The 18,716-nt window shown below is 47.0% G+C and overlaps 1 protein-coding gene across 21 annotated transcripts in view; it reads right to left on the bottom strand.

Moving 5' to 3' along the window:
* CADPS (calcium dependent secretion activator) overlaps positions 1–18,716 on the bottom strand; it is a 354,315-nt gene that overhangs the window by 256,023 nt on the left and 79,576 nt on the right. For all 21 annotated transcript variants that reach the window (XM_065550658.1, XM_065550667.1, XM_065550661.1 and 18 more), the window contains exon 3: positions 10,250–10,582. In XM_065550658.1, the coding sequence (XP_065406730.1) occupies positions 10,250–10,582 (333 nt within the window). The remainder of the gene's footprint in view (positions 1–10,249; positions 10,583–18,716) is intronic.

Raw genomic sequence — 18,716 nt, forward strand, 5'->3', positions numbered from 1 at the left:
CATTACGAATACTCCTAGAATACTGCTTAGGGATATAGTATTAAAAATAAAAAGTCTCTTTAGAAATAATCCTTCCTTTACATAAAAATATCCTCCAGAAGTGAATAAAAAATACACTCTCCATGACGTAATGAATAGCGGGTCACAGTAAGGCACCAGAGTCATCCACGGTGGAAACACACTTTGAGAGGCATATGTAAGCTGCTGGAGTTCCTACCGTGCTCTGAACAGAATCTACACTTGCTAGGTAAAATCCTGACCCTATTGAAGTCAGTGGGAATGTTGACATTGACTTCACTGGGGCCCGGATTCCACCCACCCTATTTGGCCCAGCCTTATTCCCTGCCTGGGATTTGCCTTTCTTGTTAAACAGTAACTAAAGTACAAACCCGCATCTACATTTCCTCCCAAAGCTTGGCTGTGTCTAAATGTTCTCTGCAGAGGCTTCCTTCCCCCAAATCCTAGTTCCTTCTGAGTAGGGTGACCAGATAGCAAGTGTGAAAAATCTGGACAGGGGATGGAGGGGTAATAGGAGCCCATATTAAAAAAAAGCCCCAAATATTGGGACTGTCCCTATAAAATTGGGACATCTGGTCACCCTACTTCTGAGTAAAGAGCCACATCCACTTCCCTTATATCCAGGTGGAGCTAAAAAGAGACACATTCAGCATGAATTAATCAGCGTCTCCTCCCAGAGGTCCAACCTGGAGTGGATCAACTCTGCCACACTGCCTCCATGTAGCTGAAAGTGCCCACTGGTGTTTACCTGTTTTAGGCCCAAATATTTAGGCCTCATTCACAGGATCCTCCCTCCAAGGGCTCTCGGCACTGTAGCAGGGTAGAGGTGGTGGTGGGAGGGGCGAGAGTTGGCATTTTGGGGGTATGACTAGTAGGTATGACTAGCGGGACTCCACAAGGGCAAAACTGGGTTGGAGAGGAACAACACACTGCATCTGCTACAGCCCCCTTCGTGCCCTGCAGGAATCAGCCACAGCCCAGCCGGCACAGCTGTGAAGCAAGTGACAGGGTTATCTCAGAGCAAAGACATTGGCTCCAACTTTCAGGCTCAGTTGGGTTCCCTCAACAGGCGTGTTGCCAGGGCCCCAGTCAACGTTTGCTTCAGAGAAAAACAACTAGGCGAGTCTTTTTAAATAACTCTTCACCGCCAACATGTTCTTCGGTTGCTGTAACATTAAGCTTTTTATGTACATGTGAAGCACAAAGGAAAAACAACATACAATATTGACAACTAAAAGGCACTCACTAGGGATAGTGCCTGAGATTTACTTTCCTTTTGTTTCAGGATTAAATAGGCTAAGCCTTCCGCCCTGACTGAGAGGCCAGTTTCTGACCGAGCACCCTTTAAATGGGATGGTCTGAAAATTGTATTTAAAAATTGTTCTAAAAAAATGGTTTATTCTGTGGATTTTCCTGCTCTCCCACTGATGCTTATAAGGGTCTTTCTACAAGGGGAAAAATGATAAAGGCCCCATGAATGCGGAGGGCATGTGGACATAGGGCCAGATCTGATTGCAGGACTGGGACGTACATGATTATAGAGGGGAGACACTGAAACGGACTATAAAAAGGGCTTTCAAACGCACAAAGGAAACACATCCAGGAGAAAAAGTGTGCTTACTTCCGTGCTACACTTCAGTTACAGCAACATTAGATCTGGAAACATCAGCAGGTACATTGTAATTGCCAGATTGGACCAGACCCATGGTCTATCTAATTCAGGATCCCATTTCTGAAAGTGGCCAGCACCAAATGCTGCAGAAGAAGGAACAAGAAATCTTGCAGAGGTGGAATAATATGCTCCCCACGTTGGATCTCTTCCCAATCCCTAGTAGTCAGAGATTGTCTTAAAACCTGAAGCATGAGGTTTAATATACCTTCCAAAATTTGTTAGCATTAAATTAGAACAATTCTATGGATTACCTCACTATCCAGAGATGTCCAATCCTTTCATGAATCTTGTGAAGTTTTTAGCCTCAATAGCATCTTGGGGGAATGAATTCCACAGTCCAATTACACATTGTGTGGAAAAAAGTATTTCCTTTTATGAGTTTTGAATTTGCCACCTTTCAATGTTACCAAATGTCCCTCCTGTTCTTGTGCTAGGAGTAGGCACGAGGTTTTCAGACAGGAATGCAATTTTCAAGGTGGGAATGTCCCTTAAGACTCCAGTGTTTGCATTGTATGGCCAAGTGGATTTATTCCTGCCTCAGGATTTTTTCTACAGCATGTATGTTGCAGTCTATACACCTAGATGCAACGGGAATCACAAAGGGATATACTCTGAGGGATGTAATGTCAGCTCGCTTAACTACCATTCATATCATTGCAAGCTCTGTGCATGAATCAAAGGGAGAATATATTTCTAAGTGCTCAAAAACCTGAACATTTCCATTGAAAACCATGTCATTTCGCTTAAGCAAAAAAAGGATCAATACTACAGACAGAAGCAAGAATTCATACAGCGCATTTCTTAGATTAGCATTAGTAGCTACCAGTTGACATACTTTAACAGCAAAAGAAAGCCTGAAATGGATTTCCAAACCCACCTGAAATGGGGTCAGGGAAGGCAGCATGATCTAGCACAGGGGTGGGCAAACTACAGCCCGTGGGCGGGATCCAGCCCCTCAGGGCTTTGGATCCAGCCCGTGGGATTGCCACCCCCATGGCAGCGCAGGCCCCGCATCGCTCCGGGAAGCGGCTGGCACCACGTCCCTGCGGCCCCTGGGGCAGTGGGGTCAGAGGGCTCCGTGCGCTGCCTTTGCCTGTGGGTACCTCCCCTGCAGCTCCCATTGGCCGGGAACAGGGAACTGCAGCCAATGGAAGCTTCGAGGGAGGTACCCACAGGCAAGGGCAGCGCGTGGCGCCCTCTGCCCCAGGGGCTGCAGGGACATGGTGCCGTCCGCTTCCCGGAGCGGCATGGGGCCAGGGCTGGCAGGCAGGCAGGGAGCCTGCCCTGGCCCCGGTGTGCACCACTGCCAATCTGGAGCCGCTCCAGGTAAACGGCGCCGGGCCGGAACCCACACCCCAAACCTCTCCTGCACCCCACCCCCAACTGCCTGCCCTGAGCCCCTGCTGCGCCCCAACCCCCTGCTGCACCTTGCACTCCCTCCTGCATCCCAACCTCCTGCCCTGAGCCCCCTCCTGTGCTCCGTACCCCTCCCTGCACCACTGCCCTGAACCCCCTCCCACACTGTGCACCCCCTCCTGTACCCCAACCCTCTCCCCGAGCCCCCTTGTACGCCCCACACCCCTCCTCTGCCCCAACCCCTTGCCCTGAGCCCCTTCCTGCACACCACACCCCCTGCCCCAGCCCTACATTCATGGTCCTGCATGCAATTTCCCCACCCCGATATGGTCCTTGGGCCAAAAAGTTTGCCCACCCCTGATCTAGCAGCTAATGTTGGACTAGAAACTCAGAGAACTGGGTTCTATCGCTGGACTTGCCTTTGTGTTTGCTGACCCTTAGGAAATCATTTAACCATCACGGGACTCAGTTTCTTTATCTTTAACATGGGGGCAGTTATACTTAACCACCCTTCTAGAGCACATCGAGATGGTCAGTTGAAAGGTTTGAGCAAAGTGCAAAATATGATCATAATTATTACATACCTCTAGCTAGGAAAGAAAGGAGAGCAGTAAAACAGGGCAGATTTGTCAACATGGAAATTATTTCCTTGGCTCTGTCCTGGATACATCTGGGGCAATATCTGTTTTTGTAATGAGGCTCTTGGCACCGATTTCCTGAGCCATTAGGACTCTGTTCCAAGAGCGTTGGACACACAGGCACCAACTTGTTAATGCTAAGATCTAATTCTAGAGGCTGCACTCCATAATGCATTTGGTCAGGGTGGATATGAAAAGATCTTACGGAGTAGTCTCTAAGTCTGCAGAATACAGTTCACGGGGATGCCACTATCCCAGCCACAAAAATCATCTAAAACAATATCATAAGCAGATCTGATCAGCTTTTCTAAACATGACGGATTGAATCATTCACTGCATTAGTTGTCTGCAGCGTTGTTGTCGTCAGGCTGGTCCCAGGATATTAGACACACAAAGTGGGGGAGGTACGAGAAAAGCTCTGTGTAAGCTCAAAAACTTCTCTCTCTCTCACCCACAGAAGTTGGTCTGATAAAAGATATTACCTCGCCCACCTTGTCTTACTAACTGCATTAGTGGCAGTATACTGAGAGTTCTGAAAAGAATAATGAAATTCAGAAAGCCAATCAGGGAAATAAATAGTTTTCTAACACCAGTACCTATGCATCAGATAAGTTCAGTCAAAATAGCTTCTGAGTATATTGCATGTTACTTAAAGTAAACCACACATGGAAAACTACCTTGTTACCTCTATTTTCAACAGTAAGATATAGCTTTATTTAGCTTGATCAGTTACAGAGCGAAGCCTGCAACTGTGGTGGCATTATAGCTACCAAACCTTTCTGCCACACTTTTTCAGAGCGAGAGAGAGAGAGTCAGATTCTGCTGTGGCATTTTAGAGTAAGAGCGGTCCATATTCAGTATCCACTATAGGCACATGCCTGATTAATTATGCACAAATGCTCAATGTGAGTTGTTAGTGCTCTCATGTGAAGGTTACAGTTTTTTCAGCACATCCAGAGAAATGCCAGTCAAATGTGGCAGGCATACACATTTTAAATTTTTTTATTTACCGCACATTCATATATCAACAATTAAAATATTTGTATACGGTTTTATTCATAGGAAACAGCCAATAGATACGTCAATCAGGTTACTTAGAGAAAGATTAAAGTTATACTTCCAGTTAACTTTGATGAGCCAAGAGAGTCTGACCATGCTAATCTAACTCATTAGTGTGTATCAGTTTCAATCACAGTCTGAGTTTGGTACATCTTTGCTAGGAAACAAATACGCAATGCTTAGACAGACTAGGATTGAAACAATACAGCCTGATGAAATCAAATTAGCAATTTATCTACAAATAGGTCAACTGCACTGAAGCCCATAAAAAGGTACTACATGGTGCAAATATCACTCCAAAGATAGGGCTGAGAGGTCTTCAGAAACCTACCTGCTCAGCGAGCTTGTCCTGTAAATTTTTAAGGGCAGGCTGATGGGGTGGCAGAACTGTATACAAAGATCACTTCTCAGACTGGCATACTTGTGAAAATGAAAAGAGCTGAACAAAAATTCATGGAAAATAAGCAGGGGTAGTAGGGAACGCATTTTAAAATGTGCTAATTGTCCGTATTGCAATGGGCCATTCCACCTGAAACAGATCTACAGCATAAATATTACCTCCGCACATACACCCTTTATTTAGATACGCAAAACATCGTTCGTTTTCCCTCACTCTGTCTCCAGAGACTCCCTGAACCCAAGGCATGTCAGTGGTGTTACATGATGTATCTCAGTTCTCTCTCTGAAGGGCTCTATTTATAGTTTTCAAATGTTGGCAGGTCTCTCTCTCTCTCTCTAATTGGGGTCAAACTTGAAAAAAACAACAACAACAACGAAACATCACACACAAACATGAGCTCAGCAGCATTCAGGAAGGCTGCATGGGGGAGACTTTCTGAGGCACCAGAAGCACTTGGGTGCATGGTTTCCAGCAACAGTCAATGGGAACTAAGCACTTAACCCCCACTTGTGCCTTTCCAAGTCTCCCATGGGCCACAAGAACACCCACACTTTTAGTAGGAAGCATTAACAAAGAAACAAGAGTTCAGGAAAGGAGAGAAACCCTCCTGCTTCAGGGCTTAAGCCAACCCTGAACCACTGTCAGAGACAGGATACTGGGCTAGATGGACTATGGGGCTGACCCAATCTGGCAATTCTGATCTTTCTATCCAAGCAAAAAGAATTCTAATATGCATGTGGTTTTATTTTTGTCCTGGGAGACTGTTTCTCCTCACTTGTGCTCAGGGCCAGCTCCAGGCACCAGCCCAGTAAGCAGGTGCTTGGGGCAGCCAAGGGGAAGGGGCGGCACGTCAGGCTCTTCGGCAGTGGGTCCCTCGGTCCCTTTCGGAGGAAAGGACCTGCCGCCAAATTGCCGCCAAAGAAGAAAGCGGCACGGTGGAGCTGCCGCCGATCGCGGCTTTTTTTTTTCTTCTTTTTTTTTTTCCTCGCCGCTTGGGGCGGCAAAAACCCTGGAGCCGGCCCTGCTTGTGCTGCTGTAACTTCACTGACTGCAAGGGACTGGTTCCAGGCGATCACCAGTACAAGATGTTGTCTGCATTGGGGATCCACCCCGATTACGAGGACCAGTGCTGCTTTCCCCAGTTTCAAGCACTGTTGCACTGTTCATCCTGGTGGCGATTGTGCACACTAGAAGTTTGCCCTCAGGCAGCTATTCTGATAGCTAGTTAAAATCCCTACCAAAGACAACGCTTGAATTTAGAGGATAATTTGGCTCCAAAAGCACGTCTACTTTTCTCCACAGTCTGGTCACAGAGACAGGGATCAAAAACTAAACCAAGCCTCCACGAAAAGTCTCCTTAGGCAAAAGGCCTATGCTACAAGCTTGGAGGTTTCCAAGTAGAGCTTTATATAAGGTGCCTTCCCTTGGTATAGTTCCGAGGGTTACCATACAGATATTACAAACAGCAAAGTAACTCATAGTAGCATTCGCATGTTCAATTTTAAAAATACACCTCTCTCAAAAGCCTAACTGCAGCTTTGCTTCTTCAGTGAGGATTCCAAAGGAGGGACGAAACAAACCGAGCATTAAAGTCTTTCCTGCTAGCCGTAAAACTAACAAGCTGACTGCAGGGAATATTGTATGCAAGACAGGAGCTCCGCTAGCCATTTGCAATTGGTACAGCACTGTTAGTATATCTTACTTACTACTAACACCCCCCTACCCCCGAAAGACTGTCACACATCATGGGCTTTCACTCACCTCGGGTAGCGCAGCAATGATGAGAGGTAGCCAACAGAGTCGCCTGGGGCCCGTGGGTGAGACGGCAGGGTAATTGACACTTCGGTGCATGTGACAGAAGCGCCTTGGGCAAGGGTGGGCTGGAGGATGAGGTGCAGGCAGGAACCGGGTGGCTAATGCAAACGGAGGTGCGTACACTCTCACTGGCTGTTGCTACGTAGGGCAAGCAGGAGTAAGGGTGACTAATGTCAGTGTCTCAGTTAAAGGTGCCTCCTGCCCAATTTAAGTCCGGTTTAGGACTGACTTCCAGACAGTCTGCAGTGTCCACACGTGTCAAAGGGCCAGACTGGCAGTTGGCTACAATGGAGCCCTGGTGTCTGACCCACAACAGGAACTGGCAAACCACTGGATGATCCTACGGCTAGTGCAGCAGTGACACCATTGGCAGTATCCGGTGTTCAGAGGTAAATCATGTGCCATTTGGGTTTATAACCCAACTCGCCCCCTTTTTTTTGGCCTGATCACTGGTGCACTAAATGACTCTGTTTGCATGGCTCTCTGATGGTCTCGCTCTATAGATTTTTAAGCCAATCTCACGGTTTTGGGGGTTGGGGGAGACATGACAAGATTTTTTGAGTGCGTGGGGTTGGCCATAATGATTTCAGATAGTTTAGCTGTGCAGTGGAAGCATATGAGTAAAGCTGTCCACACGGGATTCGGGCATGACCTTGGCAATTTCACTTGTCAATCCAGCTGGAGCAGGGACCTTTGTTCAGATGTCACTCTCAGGCTCTAGGAAATGCTACAGAGCACACTGCTTTTTGCATCTCCTAGCAGGTGGGTTCTGGGCAGAAATCCTGTTTTACAAGTAACTATCTGCTCCATCAATCCAGAGTGACTGCATTAAGTGGTGTTCCTAAACAACAACCAGGGATTATTCAGGGAGAGAAAGTAGGCTAGAATGAATGGAAATACAGGGTAATAAAAACAAATGCTAAACTTCCTACTTGGGCAAGCTAACTTTACGCTGAAGTCACTTGGAAAGTAACTCCCTTTCCAAGGTCGATGGATCAACACTGTGGGTCAAGGAAAAACCATTGTTCAGATGTATCTGAGAACACTGCTGCAAGAAAAAACAACAGTCTGGGTAATTCAGTTTGCCTCTCATCTACTGATCAATCTGAGAAACTATTTTCCTTGAGGAACGTGTCTTAACAATGCACGGAATAACTTTTGTATCACACCCACAGACAAACACACAGTTTAGGGATTGATGATACCCATAGAAATTTACAAAGAATCCAGGGCCCATCACTATGGGTCCTATCACGGTGAAAATAATCATTTTCTGCCATTTTCTGGAGCATTTCCTGCTCCTTGAGACAATCTCAAGACTAATCAGAAAACCACATATCATTTGTGCCATTTTTTAAACTGCTAAGGCAGACACCAACATGTCCTACAGTCTGGCTACAGCAGCATGGTGCAGTTTGTGGTCAGAAGAACTTCAGCACACAAAGGAAATCTGCCAAGTTTTATTGGGTTACATATTTACGGCCCTGTGGTCATGGGACTGCAGAGCACACCCTGAACCAGGATATGCTTGGGTTGCCCTGCCCATTTGCTACTTAAGTCCTTCTTCGGTAGAGTCTCTGCCAAGAAGCCATGTTATTAACCAGAGCTGTAATGCTGATTAGATCCTTTTTCATTGTCACACATTTCTCACTCTCTCTCTCTTTTTTTTTTTAAATGACAGAGATGAAAAAGGGGGGAAAAGGAGAGAATTAATTTAGTCAGGAGGGGAAAACACGGCACAGAAAATAACCCCCGTCTTGAAAATGGAAATGCCAAGATCATCTGAACTAGGAGAACAGAAAATGGTGCAAAATTCATCTTTACTGGGCACAAATTACCAAAACGAGGGGAGAAAGTGATAAAATCATTTCGTTCTCCATACAGCGGAGAGGCCAAGATCTCAGTCTTCCTTGGAAACAGCTTGGAGGGTATTTTTACTCTGTAGTGAATGTCCTATTGGTCCCTGTTGCAGAGTCTGCATTCAGAGGATCCCTAAATATTCCATCTAAGGTTAAGTCTCCGCTGCCAAAAAGACGGAGGAATCAGGAGATAAGTAATATGTGTTAGCTGTCCTGCTGTACAATCCTAGCGGAGACGAGGCAGTGTTTATCACGAGGTAGCTAGATGAGGACAGCACTGTTCCTTGCCCGTGGCTGACCTCACCTAGTTACCTCGTGATAAACACTACAGGTGCCTTGTCTCCACTAGCATTTTACAGAAGGATAGGGAACCTGAGTTAGTTATCCTGCAGTAAAAACTCACCTCTTAGCAGTGAAGACAAAGCCGTAGTTAATCAAACCAGGCTGGTTCAGACAAAGGAGATGCAATTACAAGTTGGATGGACCACAGCAAAGCTGCAAACTATGGTCACTGAACCTCAAAGGGTTCATAGATTCTAAAGGCAGAAGGGACCATTGTGATCACGTAGTCCGGCCTCCGGTAGAACAGAGGCTATAGAACTTCCCCAGAATCATTCCTAGAGCAAATTCTCACACAGAGGAACAAAGAGCAGCCTGAACTCGAATTTAAAGCCTACAAGCGTGATCTCCTTCCAATTCCATTTGTTTCTCCTCTTATCTCACCTCCCTCCATACCCCACCATGCATTCCCGCCCCCTCTTCACCACCCACTGTCCCTTTACAGGCAGGCAGAGGGGACTGAGAAAGGGGGAAGAATGGAGCGGAAGCCCAGAGACCCTTACCTGCCCAGCCAGTGATACCACAAGCAGCAAGGATTAGAATCATAGAATTTAAGGTCAGAAGGGACCATTATGATCACCTAGTCTGACCTCCTGCACAACGCAGGCCACAGAATCTCACCCACCCACTCCTGTATCAAACCTGTGTCTTAGCCATTGAAGTCCCCAAATCATGGTTTAAAGACTTCAAGGTGCAGAGAATCTTCCACCAAGTGACCCGCGCCCCACGCTGCAGAGGAAGGCGAAAAAACCCCATTATTAAGTAGTAAATCCTTTCTCCCTTAACTCATGGAGTGGTCCCGTTAGGGTCAGGCATGAGCGAGAGTAGTAGGATTTGGTTATTGCTTAGCCTTATTAGCTTCACACCAGTGCCCAGGTCACAGACAATCCAGCACAATCTCAACAAGCCGGTTTGCATAAAACGTTCACCCCTTGTGCATCTGAAAGTCAAATACGAATATGATTTCCCACAGGATGTGTGCTTCCCCTCTACACTGGCAAGCTGGCAGTATAAAGGCAAAGAGAATGACCGCAAAAAGGTGCATGAGGTACCGTCAAAGACTAGATCCCCCGAGATGGGGAGGGACCCTTACCTGACACGCATTGTACAGCAACTGATGCTCAAACTTCTTGATTCCCAAGATGTTCTGGAACATTTCGTACAGCTGTTCCTTGCTGAGGATCAGCTCCGAGGCAGCACTGGCAGTCATCCTGGCCTGCTGTTTGCGCGGATCCTCTTCGCCACGGTAAATAGCATCGAATTTTGCCATCCAAGAGCTGAGCACCGTTTCCTTGCTGAGGCCGTCGATCTCGGGCAGGCTGCGCACCCTCTTCTCAATGTGCTTCTTGAAAACTTCTCGGGAGTCATTTGCAGAGCAACCCCCGCTCTGCACCATCCGGGCCACACGATCACTTTTCAGAAACACCTGCAAGGAGAGAGAGAGAGGCCGGGGGAGGGGAAAAGTGACTCCATTTTGTAGTCGCCAATTACTGTAAAGCATCATTAAAACCCGGTTTGTCTATCTGAAGCGCTGCAGGCCCCGAAGCTAACTTATTTATACAATGCTTTCCAATTCCCCATGCAGCAGTCAAGCGCTGCTAGACTAGAACGGTCACGTTTGGACTTTGAGATGTAACGAAGCCAGACCACTAAGCAAAAGCATTTTGATGTAATCAGGACTTCGCCTAATGTCATCGTCACGTTGCACCAAATACATAAATACCGCTCAGGATGCAGGAGGGTATTTTAGTTCTAGCTACTGTTGTGACAACCAAATTCTAGCTACCGTTCTCCAACCAAATTCTCCTGTCAGTGTAAACCTGGACTAACTCCACTGAAAGTAGTGGAGTTAGGCTGTTTACACCAGTCTAATGAATTGCCACAAGGAGAGCAGCGGTTTAGCTGCTCGGGAGTTGGAATGTTAGAGCAATGCTGGGAGGCGGGGTAGATCAGTTGGCAGGTGAAGCAGTCAAAACGTGCAGGATAAAATTTCTCTGCTACATGGCTCTGACATTTATCACTTGGCTAGATCCTGGCCATACAGGGCCAGATCCCTCAGCTGGTGTAAAAAAAAAAAAATGGAGCAATGCTGATCTGCACTAGTTGGTCCACGTGGGGTTTGTGCGTGCATGTGCACTGCCACACCTTTGCTTTCTCCCTTGGCTTGTGTGTGGTTACTCTGGTATAACACTGATGGAAGAAGCTGCCTTAAAATCTTAATATGATCCTTGCTATTTGGCTCCTTTAACCAGTCAGTATTTAAATGTAATTTTAAACACATGGCAATAACCTGGCAACTAACAGAGAAGCATCATGGGGGCTGGAACACTGCTGGGATTCAACAGAGCTCCTGCACCCCGAGCCTTCCATCCATTAGTACAATCTCAGCATGCAAGCTGGGCACCAAACTCCCTTTCCTAGCCCTAGCCCCAGAACAGAAAGGCCTCCACAGACTGCATAGAGCAGGCAACCATGAACTGTCGTAACAATTTTTAAATTAAAATATAGGACTCCAGAGACAGGACACTACTTCAGAGCTGGCCACTTGGTTAAACCCATAGCACTAGGTAAGGGCTAGCAACCTATCTGTAACTGTTTCACATCTCTCATAGTTCACAGTGGGCTTTGTTTTATCTGTCTGTATGAGCATGCAGAGGGCAGGCAATCAAGATGAAAAGTGTTTGGTGTTGTGACAGCCACTACATTAAAAATATTTCGTCACGCTCTTCCATTCCTAGGCACCCCCCCTTCCCCATAGAGATGGGAGAGATTAAAGGATGAAGGAAAAGAATCCATCCCGGAGAGATAATTGCTCACACAGATCCCCCTCCCTTGGGGAAAAACAATACATCTCTATCTTCGAAGGTGTATGAGGTGATGGCATTTACCCTGGAGAGCGGTGGCTGGACTGAAAATTGCTGGAAGCTTTGAGATCTCACTAACAGATGACAGAGCTGGAATGGACAGCTCTGAAATCTCCATAGTGTTAGTCTGAGTTCCAGCCTCGGTCCCTGAAGTTGGCTGTAGTCCCATATCCGGCACGACAAAGTTCCGTTCAACACTTTTTCCAGGCTCTCACTGGTTCAGGTTTTTAAATGGCTGCCGATTGTAATGATGTACGTTTACTTGCGGTATGTTATTCAGCCACTCTCTTGTGCAGCCGACAAGTGAGTATTCCCCAATAAAAAGGGGAGACAAAACTGCAACTCAAGCTGGGTGGAAGTCTGTAGGTGTAGATTCTATAATAAACCCAACTTGGTTTAAGACAGACTTGGATTCCATACATCATGACATCCACTTATCCTTCTTCTGAAGGAAGTGGCAGATGCCCACACTAGGCTACTGAATTGAAGCAGACCTCAGCAGACCGTCCTGCTGAGATAGCAAGAGAGAGAGGATTCTGCATGTAGGAGCTGAACTATGTATGTAAAGGATGTTGTGCTTAAAGAATGCCTTCTCAAAAGAAATAATGCATTGGCAAAAGAGTCTCCAGAAGCTCTCATATGCTGAGATTTTATCCCTCCTACTTAGACCATAAGCAACATGGCAGTAGCGTGGTCAAACCTTCTAGACCAAGGGGGGAAACAGAGCAAAAGATGGGGGGAAAGCTTCTGATCTTTGTAAACCAATGGCTAACTCAGAGACATCTCATAGCCTAAAAATAAATTAAAATAAAAATGTAGCATATTCTACAGCCATAGTCAGAAAAGGGCAAATTCATTCCTGCTGTAACTCCATGGGCAGCATGTGACTCCTCCATTTGGGGAGATGGCGTGCACCTGGACCGGGGCCCTGCCCCGAAACCCGCCCCCACTCAGCCTCCTCCGCCAGAAGCCCTGCCCATGCTCTGCCCAACCCCTTTCCAACCCTCCCAGAGGCCCCCCATGACCATGCCTCTTCTCACCCTCCCCAAGGTCCCCCCAATCACGTGCACGTCTCATCACCCCCTACTTCCCCCCCACTCATGCCTCTTCACCCCCGTTCGCCCACCCGCAAGCCAGCTGATGTGCCCCTTTGCCCCCACCCCCCGGATCCCCTGCCCACCCACCTGCCCGCTCACACTTACCTCTTCACCCCCTCCCATGAGGCTCCCATGTGGAAGGAACATGGAGGGGAAGAGGGTGAGCCTCAGGAGAAGAGGATGAGGCTGGTGGGGAGGTTTGGCTTTCCCTGGCCTCTTATACCCACCGCCTACGTGTAACTCCATTGAACCAGAGGCTGTTACACCCAGGGTGCATTTTGATTCAGCCTCGTGAGTCTCATGTTATAAAGAGGTTATTGCCCAGCACAAGATATGTTGGGGTGGGGGCAGTAGATAAAAAGAGCAGACCAGATATTAGGTGAGAATATTCTCCCTGCTACAAGAAAGGGTCAAGACAACGCAGGCCCGTGGAGAGCAGGAAATGCTGTGAGAGCAGCAATGTAGGGGACAGGGGGAAAGAGTGACTCCTTTCCGCCTTCCCAAACGAGAACAGCGCTAGGGCTGCCTGGCGAGTACAAAGGGTTGTTTTATTCATGAAGCAGAGGTTGACAGGAGTACAGCACAGTGGAGGAAGCTGTGCAGGCAGTGGGGGGGGGGGGTAGCTATGAGCTCTCAATAATTAAAGACCTCAGGGATGACCTGAGGACATGGCAGGTTTTTACACCACTCCACAGTGTTTCAAGCGTGGCATTCAGAGCATCCCCAGCCGTTTGATGGGCTTATGTTCTCAGATGCATCTGTCAGGGAAGGGGGATGGGACTTTAATCCATAAAGACACGGTGCTTGTCATGGGTGTGCAAGTCCTGGAGAGAGAGAGAGAGAGAGAGTCAGAGTACCTGCTCTCTCCTTACACACTTGCTGAGACCAGGCCGGACTCTGATCCCAGAGTTACTCATGTCCAGGGCACACTCACAGACCCTTCTCCAGCTTTGCCTTTTTCAGCTGGGTAACATCAGCAGCAGAGTGAAAGGGGACTTGGAAATTCGTCCTCTGGTGTTCCTGAAATGGCACTGATTCTGCACTGGAAGTTCACCAGTAGCCACTGTGACTTGTACTTATACAGCCTATCTGTGAACAGTAAGAGTGTTTATCTTGTGGTGAGTCAGCAAGGGGCAGGGCCGGTGAAGGGAGTGTGACCTTCTCCTCGCTGGTGAAATGAGATTACATTTATTGCTCATTCCAATTAATACAGTGACAGTTTTTAGGCAACCCTCAGAGCCAGGGGAACTAAATGCCACTTAGAAAAAAGCAGCATTTCAAGAGCTTTGGCCAGCACAGATTTGTGATCAGCTGGTCCAGGCAGGAGGTAATCCATAGATGACATCGGGGTTGGAGGTGCTGGACATCAGAAAACGATGCATGCAGCAAGTGAGGCAGAGAAGGGAGCTGGGGAGAGACGAAGAGATGCTGACACAATTGCAATGGAAAACTGGTTCGTCACGAAGACTGTGCATCTTTCTTCGGAAAATAAGCCGTGCGCTCAGTGGGTTCTGGGATGTCCAGTAGGAATATGGCAGGCTGAGAAAGACTTACAAAGTTCTAATGGGTGTATGTGTGTCAGTGTTTATTCAAAGAAAACCAAACACCTCTTTCACTATGCAAGTCAGCTATTCCTGTTGGCATGTCCATCAACAAAGCCTAGGCCTTATACGGACCGTTCTAACTCTCGGTCTCTCTGTCAGCTACTGAGCAGATAACAGGGAAGTAGCAGAAATGAGATGAAGGTTTTCAGCTAGTTAATACATTAAACGTCATGAGGATGCGAACAGTGCTACAAAACACCCATTAAACCAATTCCTGTGTAAAATGGCCATTTATAGTATAGACTTACATCCAGGCTTTTTCAGTTTTATGATTAACAATGGAAAAAGGTAATGGGTGTAAGTGCAGATGTAATCAGGTACCTAGATGTCTAAATGGCAGCATTACCGGGTCAGAACTACATCGGTGTCCAGGTAACAGTCAGGCCAGAAGGGCTCACACCTGTTCATGGAGACGTGTTTTTATTGAGGGGATACAGAAGTGTGATGCATTTGAAGCAAGTCCCGTTTGCCAGTTGCACATGTGTAATCCTAGTGACTGCTGTGGGAGTGGCAGCATGAGCTAGGTGATTAGGCTTCGGCCCTTTGTTCCATTACAGGATCCTTGCAAGGAAAACTCACTTTCTAACAGACATTATATAACTCGCATCATTTTCTTCGACTGAAAACATTTTGAACAAAGAATCCCGTGAACAGGAGAAAGGCCGAGAAAGTCTTGCATCCTATGTTCAGAAAGTCTGATCTCTACTCTACCGAGTATCTATGCTATGGCTGGCTGAGCAGGGTGTGGCCAGGTTGTGGAAAGCCCGTCAGCTAAAAGGTATTGGCTCCCTGCACTGCTGTTTGTGGAAGTCTGCTTGTCCCAGTGGCGTTTGCAATATTTCTACAGCATTACAGATGTTTTGCAAACCCCCGGCACAGCCTGTGCAGTTCACTAGACTTTTCATCTGATGGCACTGATGTAGAGATGAGCATAACTCAAGCCGGTAATCTGGTATAGTAGAAAAAAAAACCCTCGTCCTTCATAAAATTATTGATCACACATGCCCAAGTCGAATGACGGAAGAGACTATGGCCACTTCCACACAACCAGAACAAGGAAGAGCAATGATATCAAACAGCCCGCGAGCTCCCCACATTTAATCTGTTCCCCTTTCATTCTCCCAGGACAGAATTTTGGTAAGGGGACAAAATGCAGAGAACAGAGTAAGCTGCATGTTAACACTGCATAGGAATGTTCAGAGGAATCTTTCAAACCTGGAATACTGATTATGTCCTGTGCTGGGATTGTCAGTGATAAAGTTTCCAGATTGACTAAAAAAAAGAAGTTTCCCCAACGCCCAAAGCAAATCCTGCGATTCTTCAGGCTATCCAACCACGGTGTTGGGTATATGGATTTCTAATGCATAAATGTAAACTGAAGGGACATTCAAGAGAAATGATTGTGGGAAATAGGCAGCAATACGGAATAGTCTCTAGATAAAAATATACAAAAAGAACAGTGGATTAGTCAGCTGGGCTGATTTATCCACCATCCCCCTCACTCTATTGAAAACCACCTTGTTTGTGTTTGTCATAAACAAGTTTCTCACAATGCTCCTTAATAAAGGACTAGAAAGAAAAAGTAGGACAACGGTTCACTGGTCCTGCAGTCTTGTTACTTTGCTGTGCCTCCCTGCCTTTATATTAAGGGTATGTCTGCACAGCCGTTGGGAGGAGTGACTGCACTTTTGATCTAGCTTGAGAACCAATAGCAGTGAAGCCATGGCGGCACGAGACGTGTACACACTCAGGATCGTGTGTGGCTAGGGCTAGATAGCTTCTGAATGATTACACAAGCTGCAATCACACCTCCCGGTTGCTGTGTAGACATACCCTACATTTCCAATGGACAGACACCTGCTTCCGCAAGGGAGCCAACCCCACATTGTTCATTTGGAGATGGCTTAGTCGGGGTGCAATGTTTAGCTGCAGTTCGTAGAGAGCTATAAAGACACCAAGAGACGATACAGTGGAGGAGCTCAAGAGGTAGAAAGAACCACATGGCAGAGGGCTTGTGCTTGGCACATGCTGCTATGGAAGAGGTGTTAACGGCCTGTCAATCAGCTGTTGCAGGCAAAGGTGAACACAGACCTCCTGGAAGGACATGCCTGTGTTACGCATTCAATTGATGCTCCTTGTGTAGTAACAACAGCTGCAGTCAAAGGAGAGCAAGCAGCACATAGTGCCATTGGTCCAGGCAATGCTGCTCAGAGAGGTGCATGGAGCTAACCAAAAGGGCAACACCTCTTCCTGGAGCACCCCACGGTGCAGGGAACCTGCCTGCTGCAGAGGATCCAACATATACCTGCCTCTGTGGCTACCTAGATCTGCTGGTATGTGCCAAAGCGGCAGACTGGGACCATTTCTTCATACCTCCCTTTGGGTGGCTTGCACCCTAAGGTGTGCGGGCAAGGGGCATGGCCCTAGTCCCTGGTCTGGAGGCACATAGTAGAGGGAGCAAAGAGCGTTCCTCCCAACTTCTTGGTACCTGGCCTTGCCCTGGGAGCACATTGGATATTAAAGCACCAACCCTTGAATCCAGGAGCTTAATGTTTTTTGGGGTCGATACTTTCCAACTCCTTGCTAAGAGCCAGGCACACGAGCCAGGAAACAAACACAATCAGGGAAGCAGTGTGGTCCAGTGGACTGAAACGCAGACATGGGCTCTATTCCCAGCTCTGAGACTGGATGACAACTCACTGCCCCTCTGTGCTTCAGTTTCCCCATTGGTAAAACAAGGAGGTAGTGCCATAGGAACTACTAGTTATTGTCCCTGGTGTAAACTCCAAACACGGATTTCCATTTAAAGGCTACAATAAAAAAAAAGTAAAAGGAACAGACACAGTGGGCATTCAGTGCGTTGAGAAAGGAGGTCTGTTGCAAGGTAGCTATGACATTGCTTTTGAGTTCAGTTTGGGTCAGAGGCAGAGTATCCTGACGATGTCATAGCCATGAGAAAAGCATACCCAGCCATTTTATAGTTTCTCTCTCTTTCATAAAAATTTCAGCCTTTTTTTCATTTGCTCAAAGTCTCCAGACTGCCCTTGAGCATAAACAGCAGTTACATTTTTAATTAATTTTCAGATTTTTAATGTGAGGCGGTGAGCATAGTTTGGCATTTGAAGTAACACAGAACTTGAGTGTGCTGTTTCATTGAGGAGTGTAAAAAAATCTGTTGCCTTTTTTTTTTTTTAAATTTAGGGCACTCTCACATTATATACAATAATCTTCCTATTGGACCTTGACAACAGTGAGTTTGGATACAAGCTGAATTGATGGGAATCTAGTCCCTTTGAGGTACAAATCACACTTGGAGTTGCAGTTAGCAAGAGATGTTAAGAGTAACAAGAAGGGTTTCTTCAGGTATGTTAGCAACAAGAAGAAAGTCAAGGAAAGTGTGGGCCCCTTACTGAATGAGGGAGGCAACCTAAGTGACACAGGATGTGGAAAAACCTAATGTCCTCAATGCTTTTTTTTGCCTCTGTCTTCACGAACAAAGTCAGCTCCCAGACTGCTGCACTGGGCAGCACAGTATGGGGAGGAGGTGACCAGCCCACCGTGGAGAAAGAAGTGGTTCGGGACTATTTAGAAAAGCAGGACGAGCACAAGTCCATGGGGCTGGATGCGCTGCATCCGAGGGTGCTAAAGGAGTTGGCGGATGTGATTGCAGAGCCATTGGCCATTATCTTTGAAAACTCATGGTGATCGGGGGAGGTCCCAGATGACTGGAAAAAGGCTAATGTAGTACCCATCTTTAAAAAAGGGAAGGAGGAGGATCCGGGGAACTACAGGCCAGTCAGCCTCACCTCAGTCCCTGGAAAAATCATGGAGCAGGTCCTCAAGGAATCAATTCTGAAGCACTTAGAGGAGAGGAAAGTGATTAGGAACAGTCAGCATGGATTCACCAAGGGCAAGTCGTGCCTGACTAACCTAATTGCCTTCTATGAGGAGATAACTGGCTCTGTGGATGAGGGGAAAGCAGTGGATGTGTTATT

This window comes from Chrysemys picta, chromosome 7 (assembly GCF_011386835.1).
Source record: "Chrysemys picta bellii isolate R12L10 chromosome 7, ASM1138683v2, whole genome shotgun sequence".
In the NCBI taxonomy this organism is placed as follows: Eukaryota; Metazoa; Chordata; order Testudines; family Emydidae; genus Chrysemys; species Chrysemys picta.